The sequence below is a fragment of the Lampetra planeri genome, chromosome 38 (genome assembly GCF_965212315.1).
Source record: "Lampetra planeri chromosome 38, kcLamPlan1.2.h2, whole genome shotgun sequence".
Classification (NCBI taxonomy): domain Eukaryota; kingdom Metazoa; phylum Chordata; class Hyperoartia; order Petromyzontiformes; family Petromyzontidae; genus Lampetra; species Lampetra planeri.
In genome coordinates, this window is record NC_136144.1 from 5820664 (window position 1) to 5845178 (window position 24515).

General features: G+C 53.1%; 1 protein-coding gene across 1 annotated transcript in view; it reads right to left on the reverse strand.

Annotated features, from left to right (window-relative positions):
* LOC144731165 (inositol 1,4,5-trisphosphate-gated calcium channel ITPR1-like) overlaps positions 1-24515 on the reverse strand; it is a 233752-nt gene that overhangs the window by 198261 nt on the left and 10976 nt on the right. Inside the window, exon 2 of the mRNA XM_078612129.1 lies at positions 20241-20311. Coding sequence (XP_078468255.1) covers positions 20241-20311 — 71 coding nt within the window. The remainder of the gene's footprint in view (positions 1-20240; positions 20312-24515) is intronic.

Genomic DNA, 24515 nt, shown 5'->3' on the forward strand with positions numbered 1-24515 from the left:
CAGCCCCACCCTCCCCACCCAGCCCCTCCCTGCACGACGGACGGACGGACACAATAATCCCCTGTGGGCTGGTGGAACCAGTGGGTTCCTACCAGTATAAACCATGAACTTGTGTTGATGATGTAATAGTGCTTGTCCTATGGCGTGACTCGCCCCCGCCATAGGAATGTGGAATTGCCACCACTATCTGGGTGTTGTAAACGAATGAGCGCTGCCTCATTGCTCAGGAAATTACTTGGAATTTTTTTTTGACGATGTGGAGAATAATTTTCAATTAATTGTATAGTCCTAGTCAGATTGGTACAGGTTTCACTCCTGCTGTCAGAGAACAACAATGCAGTTCGTCAGGAGCCGTTGATGGCTTTTGCATAATGCGCAAATGCTGAGTGCCTTTGTTACACGTGTACGGGTGTTCTTTTAAATCAGTTTTTTTCTGATTTGCTCATCACTTACAGATGACATTATTTTCAGGAGTTGGCATGAGGCATTTTGTCTTGCCTCACGGCAGATGGGGAGCGTACGTTCACAGGAAGTTCCTGTTTTTTTATGCTAATGTTGGTCACGTGACCAGGAAGTGACGATGTTAGATTTCCACTGTACCACGCGGGTGTCAGCCATTACACAGATAAGTCAAGATGGCGGCACGCATCGCATCTCAGTGAGACCACAGCCGCACTTGTCCATTGTGGGAGCTTAAGAAGCATTATCTGTAAGTTGTTTATATTCCTATAATATTGGAAATGCTGTTGTAATGTTGGAATGACCGTTATATCCATGTAAATGCCTTTATGGTGCCGTTAAGTTGTTGTAGTAAATACGAGGCCTAGTTAGTAACGAAGCCTGTGACTTTCCTTATTGTGGATGTTACTTGTGATTTAGTAGGTCGAGTCAGACTTGTGCCTATGTTGCGATCCTGAGAGTGATGACGAAGTATCTCATCCACAGTTTAGTGTTAAGTGTAATGCTGTACATTTGGGGTGCAGTGGGATGAATACACTATGTGCCTGTATGCAACGCACCAGCTTGTGCCTTTGTCTAGTTGTTCAGGGGTAATGTGGGGGCCTGGTCCTTCCAGGATCTATTGTTATCTGAGACAATGTTCTGATGCTGTGGTGTTCATTGTGTGGGTGTTTCCGAATTATAACAGATGCTGTATCTGTGTTTTCTCACCAGTTTTACCTGTTACAATCAATAAATGACGATCGGAGTTGGATGGTCATCCTGGCTCCGAGGGTTTATTGAACACATGGTTATCTACTCGACTAGCGGTGCAACGCAGCGCACGGCGAGGCCGAGATACATTTACTTTCTCAGATTTCTCCGTCTCGGGAACGTAGGGCAGGAAAACTAATTTTATTGAGATGGTGAGTGGGCCCAGGAATGCACTGCGAGGTGGGACTGTCCTTGTGCTCACGAGAACGTAACCTTCCCACAATGCAATGTTCCAGCAACACTTTTCAAATTTGACTTTTAATATAAATCACCTGATGCAGTCGTGGCTACTTATTGAAGGGGGTTGTGCTTTCGCTACGTTGTCCCCACCTGAAGAAGGATGCTTGTGTTGTGCCCGAAACGTCGTGATTTAATTTAAATGTTTTCATTTATGTAACTTTTTTACCCACGTGACTTTACCGAAAAAACCAAAGAGTATTATTGAAGGGTGGGGGGGGGTTGTTGCCAAGGGCTTTGCAAACCAAAATGACAAAGAGACGCATTTATTTTTATTCGTTATGTAAAAAAGCACATCAATATTTCCAGAGCCCCATTGCGACGTGAATATACGAGACGGCGGTCCTCAATAACTTCACGAAGCAGCAGTCCTCAACGAGCCGCGTGCGACTCCCGAATCCGCAGGTTTGCCGACCCCTGCCCGAACTATTCGTTCGTGCAACTCTTGACACGCCAATTAAAAAATAAGAACTGAATTTTTGAGCTTTCGTGACTGCAGGAATTATTCTTTGGTTCTTTCGGTTAAGTCACGTGTAAAGATAAAATAATAAATTAAATAATTGCATATTACGACGTTTCGATTGCAACACAAGCAATCATCATCAGGTATAAAAGAAATAGCAACACAAGCCTCCGTCTTCAGGTGGAACCGTCACAGCACGATAGCTGTATCAAGTAAAAGCGAGCAAGCGTGCTGTGACGGTTTCACCTGATGATGATTGCTTGTGTTGCAATCGAAACGTCGTAATATGCAATTATTTAATTTATTATTTTATCTTTAGACGTGACTTAACCGAAAGAACCAAAGAATAAATAAGAACTGGTCGTGAGAATTTTCTTTTCCGAAATGTAATTCTCATTAGGCCCCCATGGTGTAAACAGTTGCAAGCCTCCCAACTCTTATTATTAAGTCTGTGTGTGTGTCACCATGTGTGTGTGTCACTGTGTGTGTGTGTCACTGTGTGTGTGGGGAGCGGTGGTGTAGCGGTTAGCGCTACGCTGTGCTACAAACCCCCGTGACCCGGGTTCGATTCCCGCCCACGGCCAACACCGGTGACGATTATCTGAACCGGTCCTGGGCCTCCCCTAGGTCGACTCAGCCTAAAATGAGTACCTGATGCTTTCTGTAAACATCGCCACTGGTGAGACAAAGGCGGTGGGGCGTGATGCTGGCCACCCACCCCCTCGCGTACCATGCCGGCCTTCATAGGTGCTCGCTAATAGCACTTGCCCATACAGTCTGTTAAGGCTATACGGGGGATCTTTATCTTTGTGTGTGGGGAGCGGTGGTGCAACGGGTTAGTGCTACGAAACGTCGCATCACATATTTTCCCCTCTTTAGGCCACGCACACGCGCTGTTGTTGCCACGGAACGCGTTCAACTGATTCGATCTGCTCCAAGGCATTGGGCAGAAAAAAAAATGCCACCCTGACAAGCGGTGGCTTGATGTCTCACTCGGCGTGTCGCCGGCAGCTTGGAGTATGTGGCACGTGTCTAGTAGTAGCAATGGCCATTGCGTACATATTTTCCGGATCTCCCACCAGGACAGACCTCGGGTGCAAAGTCGCCCTGCTGTTAATGACTTCGGGTCGCGACCTTTACTGACGACCGTGACGGCCGCATGCATGCACGTTGAACTTCGTACGTAGCCAACAGCGCTATTCGGAGGTGCGGAGTGGGGGGGAGCGAAGGACAACAAACAAAACACGAAAAGCAGTTCTAAAGAAATGAGTTTTCAATCGATGTTTAAAAAAAAACTTCCTAAGATCGGAAGGAAGAGCGTTCCAGACGGCCGCGCTTCTGAAAGCCGCGCGATGCGGTGACCGCCTTTGTTCGCTGGTTAACCCAATAGCCGCTGCGCCTGTGAGAATGCCCGGAGTTTGCGCGACGATTAACGCCCCTGGACGAGATCAGCAAGTTATTGGTGGTTCATTTGTGGCAAGCACCTTGCGTGGTGTAGTCGGTGCGACCTCATCATGCGTTCGTTTGGCGACCGGGAAGCCAATGCAGCTCGGCGAGCTACTGGACGCGAGATGACCAGCGGAGTTGCGATCTCGACAACGGGGCGTCGAATGTCAGAGGCCTCGCACCAGACTCCTCGTCACTAATCAATGGGACCGTCTGATCGATGGTACCCTCACATCGATGGGGCCCTCGAATCGATGGGATCCGTTACAGCTAAACGTGCGATCGGTGACTCGGTCTCGCAAACATCAACTCCCCAGGGGTCAGAGACAGCGAGCCGATGGGAGACGGTGGGGTTGGGGAGGAGGGGAAAGGAGAAGGGGGGGGGGGGGTGAGATTGGAGGGGAGGAGGGGGAGGAGGAAAATTGGCTGGATGGGAGGTGATGGGGGGGTGTAGGGGAAGGGGGTGGGAAGGTTAGAGAGAGAGAGAGGGAGATTGGAGGGGAGAGAGAGGGAGATTGGAGGGGAGAGGGTTGGGTAGTGGGGTGGAGGGGGGAGGTTTTTCGTTCGGCAACCGCCAGCTAAATGCAGCCGGAGCCAACGTTGCCGCGCCGTCGTTCGTCACGGTGGGCCCGACGTTTCGTTCCAAGCGCCAGTCGGTGCCCGAAGGCAACAGGGGCCGAGGAAGCTTCCCAGCACGCGGTGCGAAACGTCGGACACGCGGCGCCGAGAACGTCGGTGACGACGACGAGTCTCAGTGCCGGTCCAATGAGTTTGTTCTCATCGCGTTGCAGGAAGCGTTGCATGTGAAGTGAGATGGGGATGCTGATAGAGGGGATGCTCGGCTGGATATATAAGCATGTCACGCTGCCCGGGGGCGGGGAGTGGGGTGTGCTGGTGGTCAACAAACCCAAACAAAACTATAAATAAGCTCTTCGTTTTAATCCACGGGCGGCTTCAGCGAAAATGTGTTTACTCGCCCGCTGTGCGGTAAAAAGCACGCTGCTGCTCGGCGTACAATCCTCGCCGCCCACGTGCTGCGTGTCCGGTGAGCTTCTTTCGCATCGTACGTAGCCAGCCGTGCTAATCGAAGGTGCCGGGGGGAGGACAACGGACTACACACAAAAAGCGGTTATATAGAAACCAGCTTTCAATCGAGACGATTTAAAATTAAGCCGTAAAAACAAAGTTTTTCACTATAAATCCTTTATATGCGTGTTCAATGGGCCACAACCCAGAACACATTGGTATTTGAAACGGGCGGCTAGAGTCCTCTCGTCCTCTGGCTTGAGATGGCTGCCACCTATGGGTCAGATGATTGCCTGCCACCATTAAGCAATTGGTAATTAAATATAAAAAAAATTTTACCTAAAAGTATAAAATGTTGGGAAAAAAATTTTCACGAAAATAAATTGTCACGCACAACGAGTCTGTGTGCAAAATGTCAGCTCGATTGGATCACGGGAAGTGGGTTAAAAAACGACCGAAAGATTTGCACGGTCGTAAGCGCGCAAGCAAGTGAACTTAATATAAAGGATTTGAAAAGTGCATCGCTCCAGTGGCTTCCTAATATATCGGAAGGAAGAGCGTTCCAGACGGCCACAGAAGTGCACCTGACGCTCTACGCTCCTTGCTGTGCTGTGACGCGGCATGGCTTTGGTCAAGCCGCGGTGAAGCATGGGTCGAACGAATGATGATGATGATAACGATGAGAGACATGATATACTATGTGAGCCAATTATTTGATGACACTGCTGCTTTGGCATTGATGCACGAGCACAACAGTTCAGCGCATCCGTCAGTAACACTGCGTGACCTTAAAAGGAAAAAAAGTATATCAAATATATCGTAGGTGACGTGTCGGACAATGGCCCTTCCGATTGATGTGCTATGAAGAAGGCCTATTGCCTGAAACGTCGGCAATTACATGCATTTTTCTTTTCAAGGCCGCGGTGTGAGTGACCAAACCACTTGGCTTTTAGGTACGTGAGCCTCTCACTTCTGTTCGAGATTTTTTTTTTTAAAGCCCCATCGACTCCCACTCTCCTTTGTCTCTCTCTCTGGGTCTGTCCATAATCCGCTCAGATTTCACGGCGCGATCCATCAACTGGCTCGCTGCGCGACGCGGCCTTGACGCAGCACAGCCAAACGTGCTCTCTCTCTCTCTCCCACTCCAGGGAGGCCACGGAGCCCGGGGATGTTTCGCTCCGCGGCACCGGAAGAGCACTTAAAAGGGAAAAGGAGCAGGGAGTCTATGCGGAGGAGGAAGGGGTGGGGAGGTGGAGGAGGGAGAGTATTCTGGGTTTTACTCTGGGAATCCGTGGAAGCTGTTGTATGGTGGAAAGGGAGTGTGTGTGTGTGGGGGGGGGGGTGTAATTCTCGCACCAGTTGCTGCGAAGTTTGGAAAGTGGGACCAGCGGTGTGGACAGCAGCTGTCGGTCTGAAGCTACTCAAGCATTCGAGGTGGATGGTCTGTGTGCCATGATCGGGGGGGGGGGGGGGGCTTAGGGCCGTGAGAGGCCGAGGTGGAGGGGGCAGGCGGGCAGAGGAGTAGGGTCTTGTGGGAGTTCTCAAACTATTTCCTGGGACGTTTGTCAAACTGGGACGATTACGGTGAGCGCGTGATAGCTGCCGTTCGGTTCCTGCAACGAATCGGATTTTTTTTTTCATCTCCGGCGTGGCATGGGGTTCTTTTGTTTTTCTTCAGTCTCTGGTCGCGCTCCAACAGAAAGAGCTCAAATCTAGCAGAGAGGATTTTCAGTGGCGGCCGGATGGCTGCCGGAGGGAGGGGGGATAAGCGCGTTGAGCTGGCGCCGCTGGGATCCTGGATTCCAAATCCACGTTTTAGCCGCCGCCCGTGAACGAATCGGAGGCTTCCAAAATTTGGCCGAGTTTCACCGTCTCGGCCCGGTCACCAACGGCGAAAGTGACGTCACGCCCGTGACGTCACTTCACCCTGTGACGCCACCGCGATGACGTCACAGCGGCAAGAGCGGGCGAAGGTGGCGCGGGTTGCATCCGTCGATGGCGTCGTGCACGCGAACGATCGGAAAATACGAGAGAGGAAAACCGCGCAAAGTTCGGCGTCGAAAAAATGAACGCACCCCCGAGTGCCGATTAACGAGTTGCACCGAAGTGACTCAAGGGCAGCGTTAACTCGGTGAACGAAACAAGCGATGCAATATTCGTCAGCGAAGTGTTATTTTTTTTACAAGCAGTTTGATGCTTCTAGATTTGAAGCTTTCGTGACTGCAAGGATTCATACTCTTAGTTCTTTCGGTAAAGTCACGTAGGTAAAAAATGAAATTAAAATTAATAAAATAAAATACAAATCAAGACGTTTCGGAGGCAACACGAGTCTCTGTAATCAGATGGGACCGTCACAAATCTGGCTGTGACGGTCCCACCTGATGACGGAGACTTGTGTTGCCTCCGAAACGTCGTGATTTTTATTTTATTTTTATTAATTTTAATTTCATTTTTTACCTACGTGACTTTACCGAAAAAACCTAAGAATAGTATTTGAAACTGTTTGGCCTACACCAGAGGCAACCTTCTTAGTGGTTTTGTCTCACCACAATGCTCAAAGGCGAACAGTACAAAGACAAACGCAAGTATCAATATATTGATGACTTGCAATAGCTTTCTCGTTGGTGTTCGAGGATCTTAACACCCCCTGTTTAACTGCCAGAAAGGCTAAAGCCTCTTATTTTTTCCATAATTGTTTTACTGGCAAAACGGTCCCATAGATATGAACAAAAACGAATTATTTATTTTAAAGATGGAGGCAAAACGAATTATTTGGCGAAGCCGCCGCTGCCGCTTCTTCCGCCGCTGCGGCGGCGTTGGCAGCGGCGCACAGAGGGCGTGGATCTCCAGCGAATCGTCGCGAGACGTTTAAATGTCGCGAGACTTCTCAACAACAACAACAAAGACGGTGGCGGTGCTGTTGACAGCGCAAAATAAATCGGCTACGCGTCGATTTGGCGTCGCACTTTTGTCAAGCCCTTTCCCCTAATATTTTCGTGACCTCTAAGTACCCCCTATCGCTGTCACTACGCTGAACCAAAAACTATTTTTATTTTTTATTTTATCAGGTAAGGCCCCACTGAGCTACACGGCTCTGTTTTTTTCAGAAGTGTCCTGGCCATTTCGATTTAAAGCTTTCGTGACTGCAGGGATTCATCTTCGTGGTTCTTTCGGTAAAGTCACGTAGAAGGGAAATAATAAAATAATAAAAATAAAACATAATAAAATTATTCTCACGACGTTTCGGCCACAACGCAAGCAGCCGTCCTCAGGTGAAGAACAGATCTTCCCGACAGACCTGTTCTTCACCTGAGGACGTGACTTTACCGAAAGAACCAAGAAGATGAATGTCCTGGCCATCATGAGCGATAGCTCCGCCGAGTGGCTTATCATCACGTGGACATTTATAGCAGCCCGAAAACCCTGAACGCGCGTGTCTCTGAACCCTTGTACGCCCCTGTCAAGTAACAATCATTCGTTTCTGTCCTCGTTTTTTTCTTCATTTCCCCAACCCCCCTACCCACCCACCCCACCGCTATTCTATAGAACGCCTCGAGCGAATGGGAACCTCCGCATCAATGAAAGAAAAAAAAACAAGCCGAGGGTGAAAGATCGCGCGAAAGTTCCGCTCGCAAGGGGCGCTTAAACAGCACCCTCGGATTGGAAAGTCGGGGCGGGTTACCTAATGGTGAAAGGGTCAAAGTACGGGGAAACCCACGATGGGATTTAGAGTGTATTAATTCTAGATTTGAAGCTTTCGTGACTGCAAGGATTCATATTCTCCAGGTTTTTTCGGTAAAGTCACGTAGGTTAAATTTTTTAATTGAAATTAATAAAAGTAAAATGAAAATTAAATAAAAATCACGACGTTTTGGAGGCAACACAAGCTTCCGTCTTCAGGTGGAACCGTCACAGCACACTCGCTGTATCAAGTGAGAGCGAGCTATCGTGCTGTGACGGTTTCACCTGAAGACGGAGGCTTGTGTTGCCTCCGAAACGTCGTGATTTTTATTTACTTTTTATTTTACTTTTATTAATTTAAAATTTTTACCTACGTGACTTAACCGAAAAAACCTAAGAATATGGGATTTAGAGAGCCTATTGGCGGAGGATAGGGGGGGTAGCGGCGGCGGCGGTGGCGGTGGTGGTTGGGGCAGACGAATTAAGCCGTCACCGAGCGACGTGAAGCCCTCCGATTGTTGATGGGTAATTGCGGTAATTGTGTCGGTAATTGCCACTTCCACTGACCGCCCGCTCATCTCGAGCTGTCAGCGCGCGCGGTGGTGCGGTGCGGTGCGGTGGTGGTGGTGGGGAGCTGACGCCATTGTCACTGGATAATCGGCGAGGCCTTCTCAGCTTTGGTGGGTCAAACAATGAACTGACGGACAAGCTCGCCACCACCTTTGTCGCCCGGCCCACCGCGGCGCGAGGCAGCCCTGCGTCCCACCACGCCTGCCGCTGCAGCCCTCCATCAACGTGACTGAGCGGGCCCGTTCGATCTCCCGGCGCGACAATAGCAGCGATGGTGCAAGTTAACACGTAGGCTTTCGCGACCAATATTATTCATAATATAGATCTGACCCAAAAGCTTATATTGTGATGGTGCAAGTGTCTGAAATGCCCCCCGCTCCCCCCCCCCCCCAGGTTGTCCCCCCTCCCCACTACCCTCACCCCTAGCCTCAGCCCATTCCGTCACAGCAGCGCAAATGTGTTCAGACGCAGTTGCAGTGGACGCGATGTGGTGGGGTAAAGTGTCACATTTTGATGTAAAACTTTCGCGACTGCAGGAATTCGTATTCTTTGGTTATTTCTGTGAAGTCACGCAGATGGAGAAAATAAAAAAATAAAATGAAAATAACAAAGTAAAAATAGTCAAAATAAACAAACATTTACAATAATAAAAACTCATGACGTTTCGATCGCAACACAAGCGGTCGTCATCAGGCGACTGATTTTTTATTTATTTATTTTTATCATTTTTATTTTCATTTACATTTTTTATTTTCCATCTACGTGTCTTTACCGAAAGTTCCAAAGAACATGGGGTAAGGTGTGTTTGTGTGTGACGATTATCTGAACCGGTCCTGGGCTTCCCCTAGGTCGACTCAGCCTGAAAGGGGTACCTGGTGCGGTGTGTAAACATCGACACTGAAAAAGGCGGTCGGGCGTGGTGCTGGCCACCCACCCACCCCCTCGTGTACCGTTCCGGCCTTCATAGGTGCTCGCTAAACAGCACTTGCCCCTACAGTCTGTTAAGGCTATACAGGGGATCTTTGTCTTTTGTGTACTCCCTAATTCGGAGACGTGTGGCCGCGTGTGGGAAGATGAGGCAGAGATAACCCTCTCACTAGAGGGGTATTCCTCCCTGAGTGGGAGGCCCCTCTCTCTCTGTGCCAGCAGTGGCACGGGGAGAGTATTTGGTGGTACGGCTGTTGACGCCGGCCCCGCCACGGGTAACATCATCTCCGCGCGAACGCCTGGCGGTTCGGTGGACAAACATCACCCCTGGTGACACTGCCCTCCCGTACGCCGTGCCAGCCGCGCTGAGCGCTCGCGAACCGCACTTGAGATGTTAACTCCCTCGCCGGGTATATGATCCCGACCCTGACGCCTGCTGTGTGGGGTTGCGTGGGGTGTGCGGGGTGCGCGGGGTGCGTGGGGTGCGTGGGGTGCGTGGGGTGTGCGGGGTGCGTGGGGTGCGTGGGGTGCGTGGGGTGTGCGGGGTGCGCGGGGTGCGTGGGGTGCGTGGGTGCGTGGGGTGCGTGGGGTGTGCGGGGTGCGTGGGGTGCGTGGGGTGTGCGGGGTGCGCGGGGTGCGTGGGGTGCGTGGGGTGCGCGGGGTGCGTGGGGTGCGTGGGTGCGTGGGTGCGTGGGGTGCGTGGGGTGCGTGGGATGCGTGGGGTGCGTGGGGTGCGTGGGGTGCGTGGGGTGTGCGGGGTGCGCGGGGTGCGTGGGGTGCGTGGGTGCGTGGGGTGCGTGGGGTGCGTGGGGTGCGTGGGTGTGTGGGGTGCGTGGGGTGCGTGGGGTGCGTGGGGTGTGTGGGGTGCGTGGGGTGCGTGGGGTGCGTGGGGTGTGTGGGGTGCGTGGGGTGCGTGGGGTGCGTGGGGTGCGTGGGGTGCGCGGGGTGTGTGGGGTGTGTGGGGTGTGCGGGGTGCGTGGGGTGCGTGGGGTGCGTGGGGTGCGTGGGGTGCGTGGCGTGTGTGGGGTGTGTGGGGTGTGTGGGGTGTGCGGGGTGCGCGGGGTGCGTGGGGTGTGTGGGGTGTGCGGGGTGCGTGGGGTGCGTGGGGTGTGTGGGGTGCGTGGGGTGTGTGGGGTGTGTGGGGTGTGTGGGGTGTGCGGGGTGCGTGGGGTGCGTGGGGTGCGTGGGGTGTGTGGGGTGCGTGGGGTGCGTGGGGTCCGTGGGGTGCGTGGGGTGCGTGGGGTGTGTGGGGTGCGTGGGGTGTGTGGGGTGCGTGGGGTGCGTGGGGTGTGTGGGGTGCGTGTGGTGTGTGGGGTGCGTGGGGTGTGTGGGGTGCGTGGGGTGTGTGGGGTGCGTGGGGTGCGTGGGGTGCATGGGGTGCGTGGGGTGTGTGGAGTTCGTGGGGTGTGTGGGGTGTGTGGGGTGCATGGGGTGCGTGGGGTGTGTGGGGTGCGTGGGGTGTGTGGGGTGCGTGGGGTACGTGGGGTGCGTGGGGTGCGTGGGGTGTGTGGGGTGCGTGGGGTGCATGGGGTGCGTGGGGTGTGTGGGGTGCGTGGGGTGCGTGGGGTGCGTGGGGTGTGTGGGGTGCGTGGGGTGTGTGGGGTGTGTGGAGTTCGTGGGGTGCGTGGGGTGCGTGGGGTGCGTGGGCTGCGTGGGGTGTGTGGGGTGCGTGGGGTGCGTGGGGTGTGTGGGGTGTGTGGGGTGCGTGGGGTGTGTGGGGTGTGTGGGGTGCATGCGGTGCGTGGGGTGCGTGGGGATGCGTGGGGTGCGTGGGGTGTGTGGAGTTCGTGGGGTGTGTGGGGTGTGTGGGGTGCCTGGGGTGTGTGGGCGCGTGGGGTGCGTGGGGTGCGTGGGGTGCGTGGGGTGTGTGGGGGGCGTGGGGTGTGTGGGGTGTGGAGTTGGTGGGGTGTGTGGGGTGCGGGGGGTGTGTGGGTGCGTGGGGTGCGTGGGGTGTGTGGGGTGCGTGGGGTGCGTGGGGTGTGTGGGGTGCGTGGGGTGCGTGGGATGTGTGCGGCGCGTGGGGTGCGTGGGGTGCGTGGGGTGTGTGCGGCGCGTGGGGTGCGTGGGGGGACAACGTGGATGTCACTGCGAGCGGACGACCGCCGCTCGCTGTTTGGTGTTTCGCCGTCACCATGGCGAGATTGGAAGCGAGCCGCCCTGCCTCGGAACCAGGGCGAGCACTTCCTGCACCCCCCCCCCATCTCTCTCCCACCCACCCACCCAGCCCTGCCCCCCCCCACCACCACCATGAACCCTCCATGCTGTAGCGACACACAAACTCGCTCGGACTCCCCGGGGGATATTCCGAGTTCAGCGGCGTCCTTCCACACGCGTCCGGCCCCGACACAGGCGACGTCCGATTGCGGTTGAGAGTTTAAAGGGCAAAGGCGCAGACCCTGCAATGGCTATTCTCTGTTGTGCCTGCTGTACCACATATACACCCACCCACCCACCCCCAATCCTGTGTGATTTCAAGCTTCGAAGAGTGTCAGCGCTCGCTTTGGACTCTGGACGCGCGTTGTCGCGTTGTCCGTTTCGCGGTGTGTGGAAGGTAAAGGTTGCGGCCCTGCGATGTTTTGCTCACTCCGCTGATGGATGAGGAGCCTCGACTAGAGGGCATTGCTCTCACGAGAGAGGGGGAGAGAGAATTTGGGCCTATTATTCCACGCTTGCCAAGCGTCTTGGAAGAACGTGGGAGCCCTCCGCACTTTACTAAACCCCTAAACTGTATTTTATTTTGCCGGGTAAAGCCCACGGAACTGTGTAGCTCTTTTTCAGAAGCGACCCAGCTTCAAATTATAGAAATGACTTATCATCACGTGGAAATGTATAAGCAGCCAGAAACTCTCAACGCATGTTTCTGAATGTGGAGGGAAAAACTGGAGGATCCGGAGAAAAATCCACGCGGCCGCGGGTAGAACGTGAAAACATTCCAAATGCACAGGCGTCAGGGTCGGGATCGAACCCAGGACCTCCTGCATACCAAGTTCAAGTTCATTTATTAGGTATAGCCCTGTGAGCCATTCGGCTCTTGAATCGGGTGCAACCGCAACAAACAAAAAAAACATGAACAAAAAAAATCTTAAAGTGAATATGTGACTGAGTGCAAACAGAAAATCCAAGAAAAGACAGCAAAATATTGCAGAAAAAAATCACCGTACACCAACGCTGTGTGCAAAAATCCCAGTGGTATGCAAGTCAAACAACAACAACTGCAAGACAACTTAGATTAAGGCGATCAGTCTAACTCTGTACTACAACAAACAAACATGGATAAACCAATACACTTTTCGAAATCACCAAAATAAAGCCATGAGAGCAATGAAAAAGCGATCATAGGAACTGTGACGGAATTTTCACAATAAATGGCATAAACAACATGTACTACCAAAACCCTGCAGCCATAGCTGGCTGCATGAGTCACTCCACAACAGCAGGAGCATCAGTCGGAGTGTCAACATCTCCTAGCCACCGCGGTGCCTTTAACCCCACTACACGGCTCACTTGCGGAGCCAGTGGGTGGGGGGGCACGTTACCGCTGACCGATGCTCGATGCTAATCGGAGTTGCATGGGAAAGGACGACGAACTAAACACAAAAAATCACTTAGAAAGAAATGAAATGGAATCGTCAAATGAGCGTTACCACCCTGCCGCCCGATGATGTCCGACGTTTCGCACCCAGGAACCGGAAGAAGCTCCCCAGCACGTGGAACGCAAAACCCGCGCGCAACGGAGCGCCGCGCGGCAGATACACGTGAAAACCTACGCAGTGGGTTCAAACGTGCTGAGCTTCCAAGATCCCATGCGGATGAATCGCAGATTATAATAATTATCATCATCGGGAGCATCGATATGTAACTGCTGCGTACGCACCGCATGTTTTGACAACGGAGTAAATTTTGTTTTCCTGTCGTGCGGCAGCAAAAATAAATTGCAGGCCACGATCGGGAGAGAGATCGCAAACGAGAAGCCTTCCCTGGAATCCGAGGGGGGCATCGATCGCCACCGTTACCGTTGAGTGATCGCGATGATCACCGAATCTCACAGCGGACAGGTGTGCTCCTGCGGAAGGCGTTTCCACACCCTGAACCCAGAGGGGTCAAGACCTTGCCGAGCTGGCATTGCCGAGACCCTGGCTAATCCATAAATAGAGGTTTTTGTTGGGTTAGATCGCGTAAATATATAAATGCGTCGTTAAACCCGCCACCGCCCGACGCAGCCAGCCAGTAAGGTGTGTCACGTACATGAAACGTGCCAATTCGTTAGTGTTGGAGAGTAAACCCGCTACAACATTTTACAATTCGAGGACCGTGACGTTGCATTATTGCAACAACCGGCATCACCAGGCGACAGCCAGAGTTGTGGAGGGGGTAAATGTGACGTCGTCAGCTGAGCCAATCAAATGCGAAGGGCATTTGGAAAGTGGGGGGGAGGGGGGGGCGAAATCCGACTTGCTAAGCTGACCCTGGCTAATGGTGTCAGTTTCAGCCGCCTGCGATTAAAACCGGTTCTCTGGTGTAAGTGAGTTAGAACTATTGTTTTTGTTTAACCAGGTAGAGCCCACCTGAGCTATTTGCTATTTTTCAGAAGTGACTTAGCCACGAATGACAGCTGTTCTTGTAGCAGTTGGTTTGTTGTCCTTCCCACGCACCTCCTCCGATCAGCGTGGTTTGCTATGTACGGTGTAAAAGAAGTTCAACTTACTTACAATGTCAAAATCAGCCCAGACTGTGGCTTGTTTGGAAGCAATGCTGCTGATGAGAGGCACTTCAAGATGGAAGTCCGATAAGTTCAACATAAAGAACAAAGATCCCCCGTGTAGCCTTAAGAGACTGTTGGGACAAGTGTTGTTCGCGAGCACTTACGAAGTCCGGCACGTCGCACGAGTGACGATGTTTACACACTGCACAAAGGTAGGCATTTTAGGCTGAGTCGACCTAGGGGAGGCCCAGGACCAGTTCTGATAATCGTCACTGGTGTTGGACATGAGCGTGAATCGAACTCGAGTCGCCGGGTTCGTAGTGCGGCGTGCTAACCGCTACACCACCGCTCCCCACAAGGTCAACATACGCAGATACCTACAGCTCAACGAAGTGGCTTATCATCGTATGGAAATACATAGCAGTCAAATACACTAAACGCACGTTTAAAATGTGAAGGGGAAAAACTGGAGGACCCGTAGAAACGAAAGCATGCGAACTCGAAATTTACAGGTGTCGGGGTCGGGATCGCGATCGAACCCACGACCTCCTGCATACCAGGCGAGGGAGTTAACATCTTACCCCCATTGACGGTCTCCACCTCCGTGTGAACGATGACCGCACACAAAAATTCGTTTGTCACCTACACATTTACTGAAATGCCAGCGCTGAGACAAGTTTGTAATAATGTCGGCCATCACGTGATGAATGTGGGGTGAAAAAAAAAAGAAAGACCCGCTGGTCATTCGAACGATCTCCGAGGTAGCTCTGTGGTGTCCGCTTTTGTGGGCACTTCACTCGGGTGGCGTGATCCCCGAGAGGAGTACAATCGGGGGTTAACAATCCATCATGTGGGGCGGAGGGCAGGGAGAAAAAATAGACGACGGTGTGGGGAGATCTTCTTGGTTATTTCGGTAAAGTCACGTAGAAGGAAAATAATAAAATAATAAAATAAAACATAATAAAATAATTCTCACGACGTTTCGGCCACAACGCAAGCAGCCGTCTTCACGTGAAGAACAGGTCTGTCGGGGAGACATTCAGCAAGGAGACATTCAGACTCTGTCTCCCCGACAGACCTGTTCTTCACCTGAAGACGGCTGCTTGCGTTGTGGCCGAAACGTCGTGAGTATTATTTTATTATGTTTTATTTTTATTATTTTATTATTTTCCTTCTACGTGACTTTACCGAAAGAACCAAGAAGATGAATCCCTGCAGTCACGAAAGCTTTGAATCAAAAGGTGTGGGGAGAGTGAGCCGGAGGGGGGGCAGGTGGGCAGGTGGCAGGGTGGACGTCAGTGAAAGGGTTAACGGCGTCGCTCGCCAATTAACGATGTAAAGTCTCCCCGGCGAGGAGCTGTCAACTCTCGCTCGCTCCCGTGGGGGGGGGGGACCCGTGCAGCAAGCTCCTCTCTCGCTCGGCTACCATCTGCGTGTAAAAAGAATAAAATCTGTAATGTTCGTGACGGCGCCACGAGCTCGTGGTTTCGTCAACTCTAAGAGGTGCGAAATGAGAAGAGAATGAATGATGATGGTCATGATGATGATGATGGCCCCCCACCCCCGATTCGTCGTAGGGGGAATATCTCACGGTGCCAGACGGAGGGGGGAGGGGAGGGGGGGGCACTGCGCGTGAACGCAATTGATTGATGACGAAGGGTAAAAGGTGCAGCACCTGCAACTGCCTTGCTCGTGCAACTGCTGCTGCCGGAAGAGGGCCCCGTCCACGACGGGAAGATTTAAACTGTTGTGAACTACAAACTAAACTATGTTTTCATAATCAACGTTTTTGGGTTTAGATCGCGTTATTTATAAATGTGTCGTAACCCTCCACCACCCGACACGGCCAATCAGTAAAAAAGTGTCACGTTGACAAAAGACAAATAGTTCACTGCTTTAGCCCACCGGTGCGTTGAAGCGTGAAAGCCACAACTTCCGCTCGTGAGCGCTCATTAATTGGCCGATGACACCGCCTTCAACGTGCAGAGGACGGCTGAGCTCGGGAGGGAATTGAGAGGATGGATCACCGACATCTGCCGCCTGCAGCCTTGTCTCGTCGGTATCACCGCAGGAGCTTCGCGTGCGTCTACAGCAGCATCGTAGGCGGCGTCGATTGGGGGGCTCCGCTGAGGCCGGTGTACTGCAGACCGCTCGGCGAGATAGGCCCAAGGGCGGATCGGTGGAGACTCTCGCAGACGAGCGGCCTTTAGCGGCGGCCACGGTCATCCTCGCCCTCGGGTGGGCCCAGAAATCTGTTGGCGCGACGATCGCTGGCGGCGGGGAACCAGCGGCGAGCGTCGCTGCGGGCGGGAGGCCCTCCCTGACCCCCCCCCCCCCCGGCCGTAGGGCCCCATTCTATAAACATTGCCCAACTGCCCGGCGCGGAGCGGAGGAGCCGCGCGGGACAGAGGCGGCGTTGTGGTGCAAAAAAAACACACCGCACCTCGCCCCAAGCCCCGCTCTCCATCCATCGAACGTCCGCCCCCGAAGAAGAAAACGGTGTCTCGTGGACAACACACGTGGGCAACGAGAGTGGTGGATAAAGACACAAAAAAAAACTCACCCAAGAGCCACTGCCTGAAACGTCGCCTGGTTTTTTTTTGTCGGTTTTGTTTATAGGCCACAAAAGGTGTCCTCGTTAACAAGCGCGCGGAGTGATTTGCTTTTTTTTTGCAGTTTATTGTGTTCGGGCACCACTGCCAACCTGCAATCAGTCACGTGACGAGCGACCGTCGCGGAGTGGGACGACGGACGTGAGCGTGTCCCGGATGTCAAAACATTTCCCAGATGGCTGGCGGACTGCGACAGGGCACGAGACCGCACGCAGGGCTAGTGGGGAAGGGGGGGGGGATTCCTCTGCTCGCCGCGAAGGCTTCGAATATTTCGCCGCAAATCTGACGGCGTTGACGGCGAAATGTACACAGCGTGGAAAAACGGGCCCAGGACAATGACGAGTGGGCGTCATTGTGCGGAGCGAGGTGCTGGTTGCGCAACATGTGTTGCGGGTGTATGCTAAACTTCTTTCGCACCGTACGTAGCCAACCGCGCTAATCGGAGGATGTGGGGGAAGGACAACAAACTGAGTTTTCAATCTGGATGACGATATAAAAGTGCATAGTTCCGGCCACTCTCTAATATCGGAAGGAAGAGCGTTCCAGACGGCCGCAGATGCGCGATTCCCAAAGCGCGCGATTCAAGTGACCGTTTTTGTTGCGACGGCGAGGCCAAAAGCCAATGCTGCGAGGATGACCGGAGTTCGTGTGATGTTGGTTTAGGTTTCTTGACGAGACCAGCGAAGCATTGCTGGTTCATTTGTGGCTAAGCACTATTGTGTGTGATAAGCGGCAACCTTATATTACCAGCGACCAACAGCGTCAGTGAAATTCGAACGCCCTTCGCCGACCGCAAAGGAGACCGTCGATATCACCCACGACGCGCGGGGGAACTAACGGAGAGGCGCGAAGACGAAGACGAAGATTCGGCCTCGCCGTTAGTGATGACGGCATCATGGTGGGGCAGCCCAAATGTATCTGCTCACACACTTCGTCATCGCCGTCATCAGCAACGGCGTCGTTAGCCGTCGGTAAATCCGCTGGCTCGATGAAGGCCTCAACGGAGCCGTCGCCACCGTTTTGTTCATGTTTTTGTTTTTTGGTTTGTTGCGGTTGCACCCGATTCAAGAGCCGAATGGCTCACAGGGCTATACCTAATAAATCAACTTTGAACTTTGAACTCTCGCGATCCTGCAGGCGCTCTAGCATAACCACATACTATAATAATATCATGAGCGCTGCCTCGGCATCGACGTGGGGTACACGGCCGGGGTGGAGGGTGGGTGTGGGGAGACGTGACGTCATCACGCAGATGCGCGCGGTGACGTCAACACCGTGCACTTGCCCGCATAATGCGCCAGCCAGCCAGCCAGCCAGCAAAACTTACAAAAAAGGTACATGATGAGAATAATACCTTTTATTTACGCAAAAATAGCCTCAATCACCTCAAGACTCCTTTTCAGGAGGGTCCATAAAAGAAACTAGAGAAAACCCAAGTCAAAAAAAAACCCCGCAAAGCTCCGCACAGATGGATATCAGAATCCATTGCTGCACTGGCATCTCCCGGCCACACCAACCTGCACAAGCAGTGCGGCGACATCACCTTCCGTAGGTCGTTCTCTCAATGCGGCGAGATGCACTGCCCACTACGAGAGTTCAAAGGTCAATCGAAGGGATCTCAGAGGTGGCTTCGAGATATCCGCCTCCGTGGGTCGCTCTGTAACTCAGAGGTTTCGTTCTTCTCGGCGCTCCGTCCTCGCGAACACAATCGACTTAACAAGACAACACAACAACCACCATTCGCCAATAAGTAGCGGTGATGTCCCCAGGGTGCCTGTGCCAGGCTAGGTGCACTGTCAGGCCACGTGAAGTGTCGAAGGCCCGCTGGCAGGGTGGCCCCAGGCACACACCCGGGAGCCATGGGTTAACTGACTGAGATGGCTGGCAGATGCACCACCTGTGTTCCCCACTGCGTCAACTCGCTGCGCTTTAGCCGCCCGGCGCTCCGCTCGTTGTTGCGAGCGCCGCTCCTCTGCCCTCCATCGTTGCTTGAGGGCGACTGCCCCCAACTCCCCAGCAGCAGCAGCGTCCTTCACGAGCATCCTCCACGGGAGCCGATCTTGACACTGCTGGTGCCGGCCGTTGGCAAGTCCACACATCAATCATCCTGCACCGCATCGCTCCATCTCCTCTCTCGCCCGTGCCGCGTCCCCGTTAAGCCCCCTCTATCCGGCGGTACGAAACATCTGCTTGTGCGCGCTCCTCACACAGCGACACGTTCCTCTGAACCGCCGCGGTGCCGAGCGTTTACGCGACAGTTCCCGTAATGGGGCGTTCTAAAACCGTGGCGCGAGAGATGGAAACGCCGCGTCACGAACATCCACCGGTGCCGTGAGTGGACAAAAACAAGTCACCCGGAGGCAACCGGGAGAGGAAATGTGTGTTTTGTTCCTCGGAGTGTTGAGGGCCAAATTTTTTGCTGTGGACGACTGAAATACAACGATGAAACGCGCGTTCAGAGCATCTGTCTGCTGTTAATGTCCACACGAGAAGCCGTTGAGCTGTAACTTGTGGCGAGGTGGCATCTGAATAAGAGCGATATTGCTCAGTGGGCCTTGCCTGGTAAAATGAATTAAAAACGAATGTCATAACGAATTGAAATAACATTGCAGGTCTTTGAGGAAATGAACTGTCCCAAGAATCGTCGTCGCAAAGTGACTCCCCGATACCACCGTCGGTGCTGCTGAAGCGCGTCACACGCCCGGCGGCACGCTTTTATGTCGTCGGGTGGAGGACGATTGACGACACACATTTTTGTTTTACACCACGACCCACCCACCCACCGCCCCTCCCCCTCAAAACAGTATATCAATTACGAACGGTTACATCGGCCGTGAAAGCCTCCGCGTGATAACAACGTTGTCCAGAAACGAGAAGGTCTGCAAGGTTGCCACCATCACGGCGCAGGGCTAGGCCTGCGACGCCCGTTCTCTCTGATTGCATCAGCCTCCCAGGTTGGGGGGGGCGATGCTCGAGATGACCTTCACCGGTTCTCTCCCTCTTCTCTCCCTCTTCTCTTCCTCCCTCCCTCTCTCTCCCCCTCTCTCTCTCTCTCCATCTCCAGCGAGAGGTTTCCCTGCCTAGGCTGCGTTTGAAGAACGCAATGGGGCGAATAGGATTTGTGGTGGGAGAGAGGGGGAGTGAGGGGGGAACGGCCCTAGTCCTGAATAGCCCCCCTGGAAACTCGCGTGTGAATGTCTCCCCCCGCCCCCCCCCCCCTCCACAGCACGCCAAAGTGGTGTGATCATTGTGGTGGTGGTGAACCCGAGGATGTGACCACCCACAAGACACGGCAGCTTTCGAAGAGTTCCAAACTCCCTACCCGCCCACCCTGACCTCCCCCTGCCCTCCGAGTGAGCCTCACCTCTGAACTTCTTGGGAGGATTGTTCAGGTCGCCGGCGTCTGGCTGGACGACGCATCGATCGTCCACCAACCTGGGGAGCAATGATGTCATCATATCAGCATCATCGTCGTCGTCATCATCGTCGTCATCATCGTTGTCATCTTCATGATCATCATCATCATCACCGTCTTCACAATCATCATCGTCGTCATCATCGTTGTCATATTCATGATCGCCATCATCGTCATCACCGTCTTCACAATCATCATTGTCGTCATCATCGTCGTCATCATCGTCGCAGAGGCGTAGCTAGGGGGGGGGGGGCAGGGGGGTACATGTGTCCCCGGGCGCCAAGGTAAAGGGGCGCCAAAATGAGGCTTACAACGTTACATTATAACGTATTGCGGCGGGCGCGGCAGCCTGAAACTACTGCACGAATCTACACCTCAACCTAAAAGTTTATATATCCCGCCACACACAGCCTACATGTCATGTAATTACATTTTGGTATGTGATTAAACGGGGGGGGGGGGCGCCAATTTATAGTTCGTCCCCGGGCGCAAAATATCCTAGCTACGCCACTGCATCGTCGTCATCATCGTTGTCATCTTCATGATCATCAACGTCATCACCGTCTTCACAATCATCATCATCGTCATCATCGTCGTCATCTTCATGATCATCAACGTCATCACCGTCTTCACAATCATCATCATCGTCATCATCGTCGTCATCATCGTCGTCATCTTCATGATCGCCATCATCGACATCACCGTCTTCACAATCATCATCATCGTCATCATCGTCGTCATCATCATCGTCATCTTTATGATCATCATCGACATCACCGTCTTCACAATCATCATTGTCGTCATGATCGTTGACGTGATCAGCATTTCCATGAGCATTGCCATCGTCATCACAAGTGCCACGGTTATTTCATCACTATCATCACGTGTTAACTACGTCGCCTGGTGTACAGGAGGTCGTGGGTTCAATCCAGACCTTGACGCCTGCTGCTGTATATTTGGAGTCTGCGTCTCTCTCTCTATCATCACCACGGTGGCTAGGAGATGTTAGCTACCTCGCTTGGTATGCAGGAGGTCGTTGATTCAATCCAGACCTTGACGCCTGCTGCTGTATATTTGGAGTCTGCGTCTCTCTCTCTATCATCACCACGGTGGCTAGGAGATGTTAGCTACCTCGCTTGGTATGCAGGAGGTCGTGGGTTCAATCCAGACCTTGACGCCTGCTGCTGTATATTTGGAGTTTGTGTGTCTCTCTCTATCCCCGTGGTCGCGTGGATTTTTCTCCGGGTCCTCTGTATTATCCCTCCACATTGAAAAACATGAGTTTAGAGTATTTGGCTGCTACAAATTTCCACGCGACAAGTCACTTCGTTGAGCTATTATTTGTGGCCAGGTCGCTTCTGAAAAAGATCTGCATAGTAGGACCTACCGGGTAAAATAACAAAAAAGTTTAGTTTTAGTTCATCACTGCTGCCATCATCGAACATCCTCATCACTATTACTTTCGTCATCACCCATTTTCTTCACGATCAACGGAAATGATCGTGACGATTAATTATAATAATAACAACAATGATGTCAACTTGTAACGCGACGCTGCACATTGTTCGCTCGGGGAGGAACCACAGACGGACGGGAAGGCAGCCAAATTTACCCATCACCAAGCTCTGCGTTCCTCTATATTTTAAGATGTTCCCGGCCAAATGAATGAGTGTTTACGTGTGAGAGGCAACCGGAGCACTCGGAGGAAGCCCACAACACGCGAGAGGGGGCAACGCTGTATCCCCGTACAGATGGGAACAGGTGGAGTCCGCGTTTGCCACGGCTCCCCCTCAACACCCACGGAAAAGGGGGGAGTTTCACAACAGCGTCTGTGTGTCTGTGTGCATGTGTGTGTGTGTGTCTGTGTGCGTGTCTGTGTGCGTGTGTGTGTGTGCGGTGCTCCACAGGGTTCGCTCGCGGACGGAAAGGCACCGAGGCGGTGCCGAAAGTTACCCATCACCAAGCTCTGCGGTCCTCTGTATATGAAGATGTCATTGAGTGTTTACGTGCAGGAGGGCAACACTTTATCCAACACAAACAGATGGAACACGTTGAGTCCACATTCGCTGTACCGCCTTCTCCTGCTGAGCCAGGGAACTTTCCTCCATCTGTACGTGATCCACCAACCCTCACTGCCCTCCACGGTGCTGGACTACGCGGCCACGTGCAACATTGCCACCACCGCCGCCGCCCGGCTAAATTAAAATGAACATTAAGAGGATAATGACGGTGGTGTTAATTCGGAGGTGGTCCTTTGTTGGTGCGGAATATTAAACTCGCAATCTTTGCATAATAGGGCCCCGTGGATTATTTGCTGACCCGGCAAATCGGCCGAGCACGTGTTCACACACACAAGCAATGCTTGTGTACACAAAGACAAAGATCCCCCGTATAGCCTTAACAGACTGTAGGGGCAAGTGCTGTTAGCGAGCACCTATGAAGGCCGGCACGGCGCACGAGGGGGTGGGTGGCCAGCACCACGCCCGACCGCCTTTGTCTTCCCAGTGGCAATGTTTACACACCTCACCAGGTACTCATTTGAGGCTGAGTCGACCTAGGGGAGGCCCAGGACCGGTTCAGTTAATCGTCACTGGGTGTTAGCCGTGAGCGGAAATCGAACCCGGGTCGCCAGGTTCGTAGCGCAGCGCGCTACCGCTCCCCACACACACATACACACACACATACACACACACACATACACACACACATACACACACACACATACACACATACACACACACATACACACACACATACACACACACACACACATACACACACACATACACACACACACATACACACACACATACACACACACACACATACACACACATACACACACACATATACACACACACACACATACACACATACACACACACATACACACACACATACACACACATACACACACACATACACACACACATACACACACACATGCACACATACACACACACATACATACACACATACACATACACACACACATACACACACACACACATACACACACACAACAACAACAACCGCCATTCGCCACTAAGTGGCGGTGACGTCACCACGACGCTTGTGCCAGGCCATGTGCACCCTGAGGCCACGTGAAGTGTCGAACGCCCGCTGGCAGGAGGTCACGGGGCAGACCCAGGTGCCACGGGTCGACTGACCGAGATGACCGAGATGACTGGATGATGCACCACCTGTGCCCCCTACTGTGCCAACTTGCTGTGCTTTAGCCACCCGGCGCTCCGCTCGTTGTTGTGAGCGTCGCTCCTCCGCCCTCCGTTGTTGTTGGAGGGCGACTGCCTCCAACTGCCCAGTAGCGTCCTTCACGAGCCTCCTCCACTGAGGCCGATCTTGACACCGCTGGTACCAGTCATCGGCAAGTCCACTCAGCTCCACGTCCTCCTGTACCACATCACTCCATCTCTTCTCTAGCCCGTGCCGCGCCCGTTTAGCCCCCTCGATCCGGCCGAACAAAAGCTGTTTAGGCATGCGGTGGCTGGGCATGCGGGCTACATGACCCAGCCAACGCAGCCTTGCCTGCCGGAGGAGCTCACTGATGGGACTTTGCCCAGATCTTTCAAGGACTTGTGAGCTCCTCACACAATCCAGCCTGGTTAAACCCAGGATGGATCGTAGGCAGGCCAGCCTAAATGTTTCCAACCGGCGAAGATGCTCCACTAGGGGGGTCCACGTTTCGCAAGCGTAGAGAAGGGAGGGAATGACCGTGGCCGAGAAGACCTGAAGCTTCGTGCGGAGCGACAGACCAGGTAGCTTCCACACAGCGTTACGCAACCGATGAAAAGATATTGCCGCTCGACTGATTCGGAGTGAGACCTCTGCTGATAAACTGGAGCCAGTCATAAGCACACTGCCCAGGTATGGGAAACTCTCCACTCTCTCAACAACTGCCCCATCACCGATTGGGAGTTGTGGGGGTGGAGTGCCCGATGGTACAAAATACCCAGGCAGGTGCTTAGTTTTGGCGGGGCTGATGGTAAGGCCCCACCTCTTAGTGGCACGCTCCAGTCTCAGCAGCAGCGTCTCCAACTCCTCTTCTGAATGAGCAGCTATTACCAAATCATCGGCATACATAACGTGGTTGACCAATAGGGAGCCATCCCTTGATCGCACCCGGGCGTCGATCAGCCTCCCATTATATCTGTACCAAATGGTAATTCCCCCGGTACAGCCATTGAAGGCTTCACGAACTACGCA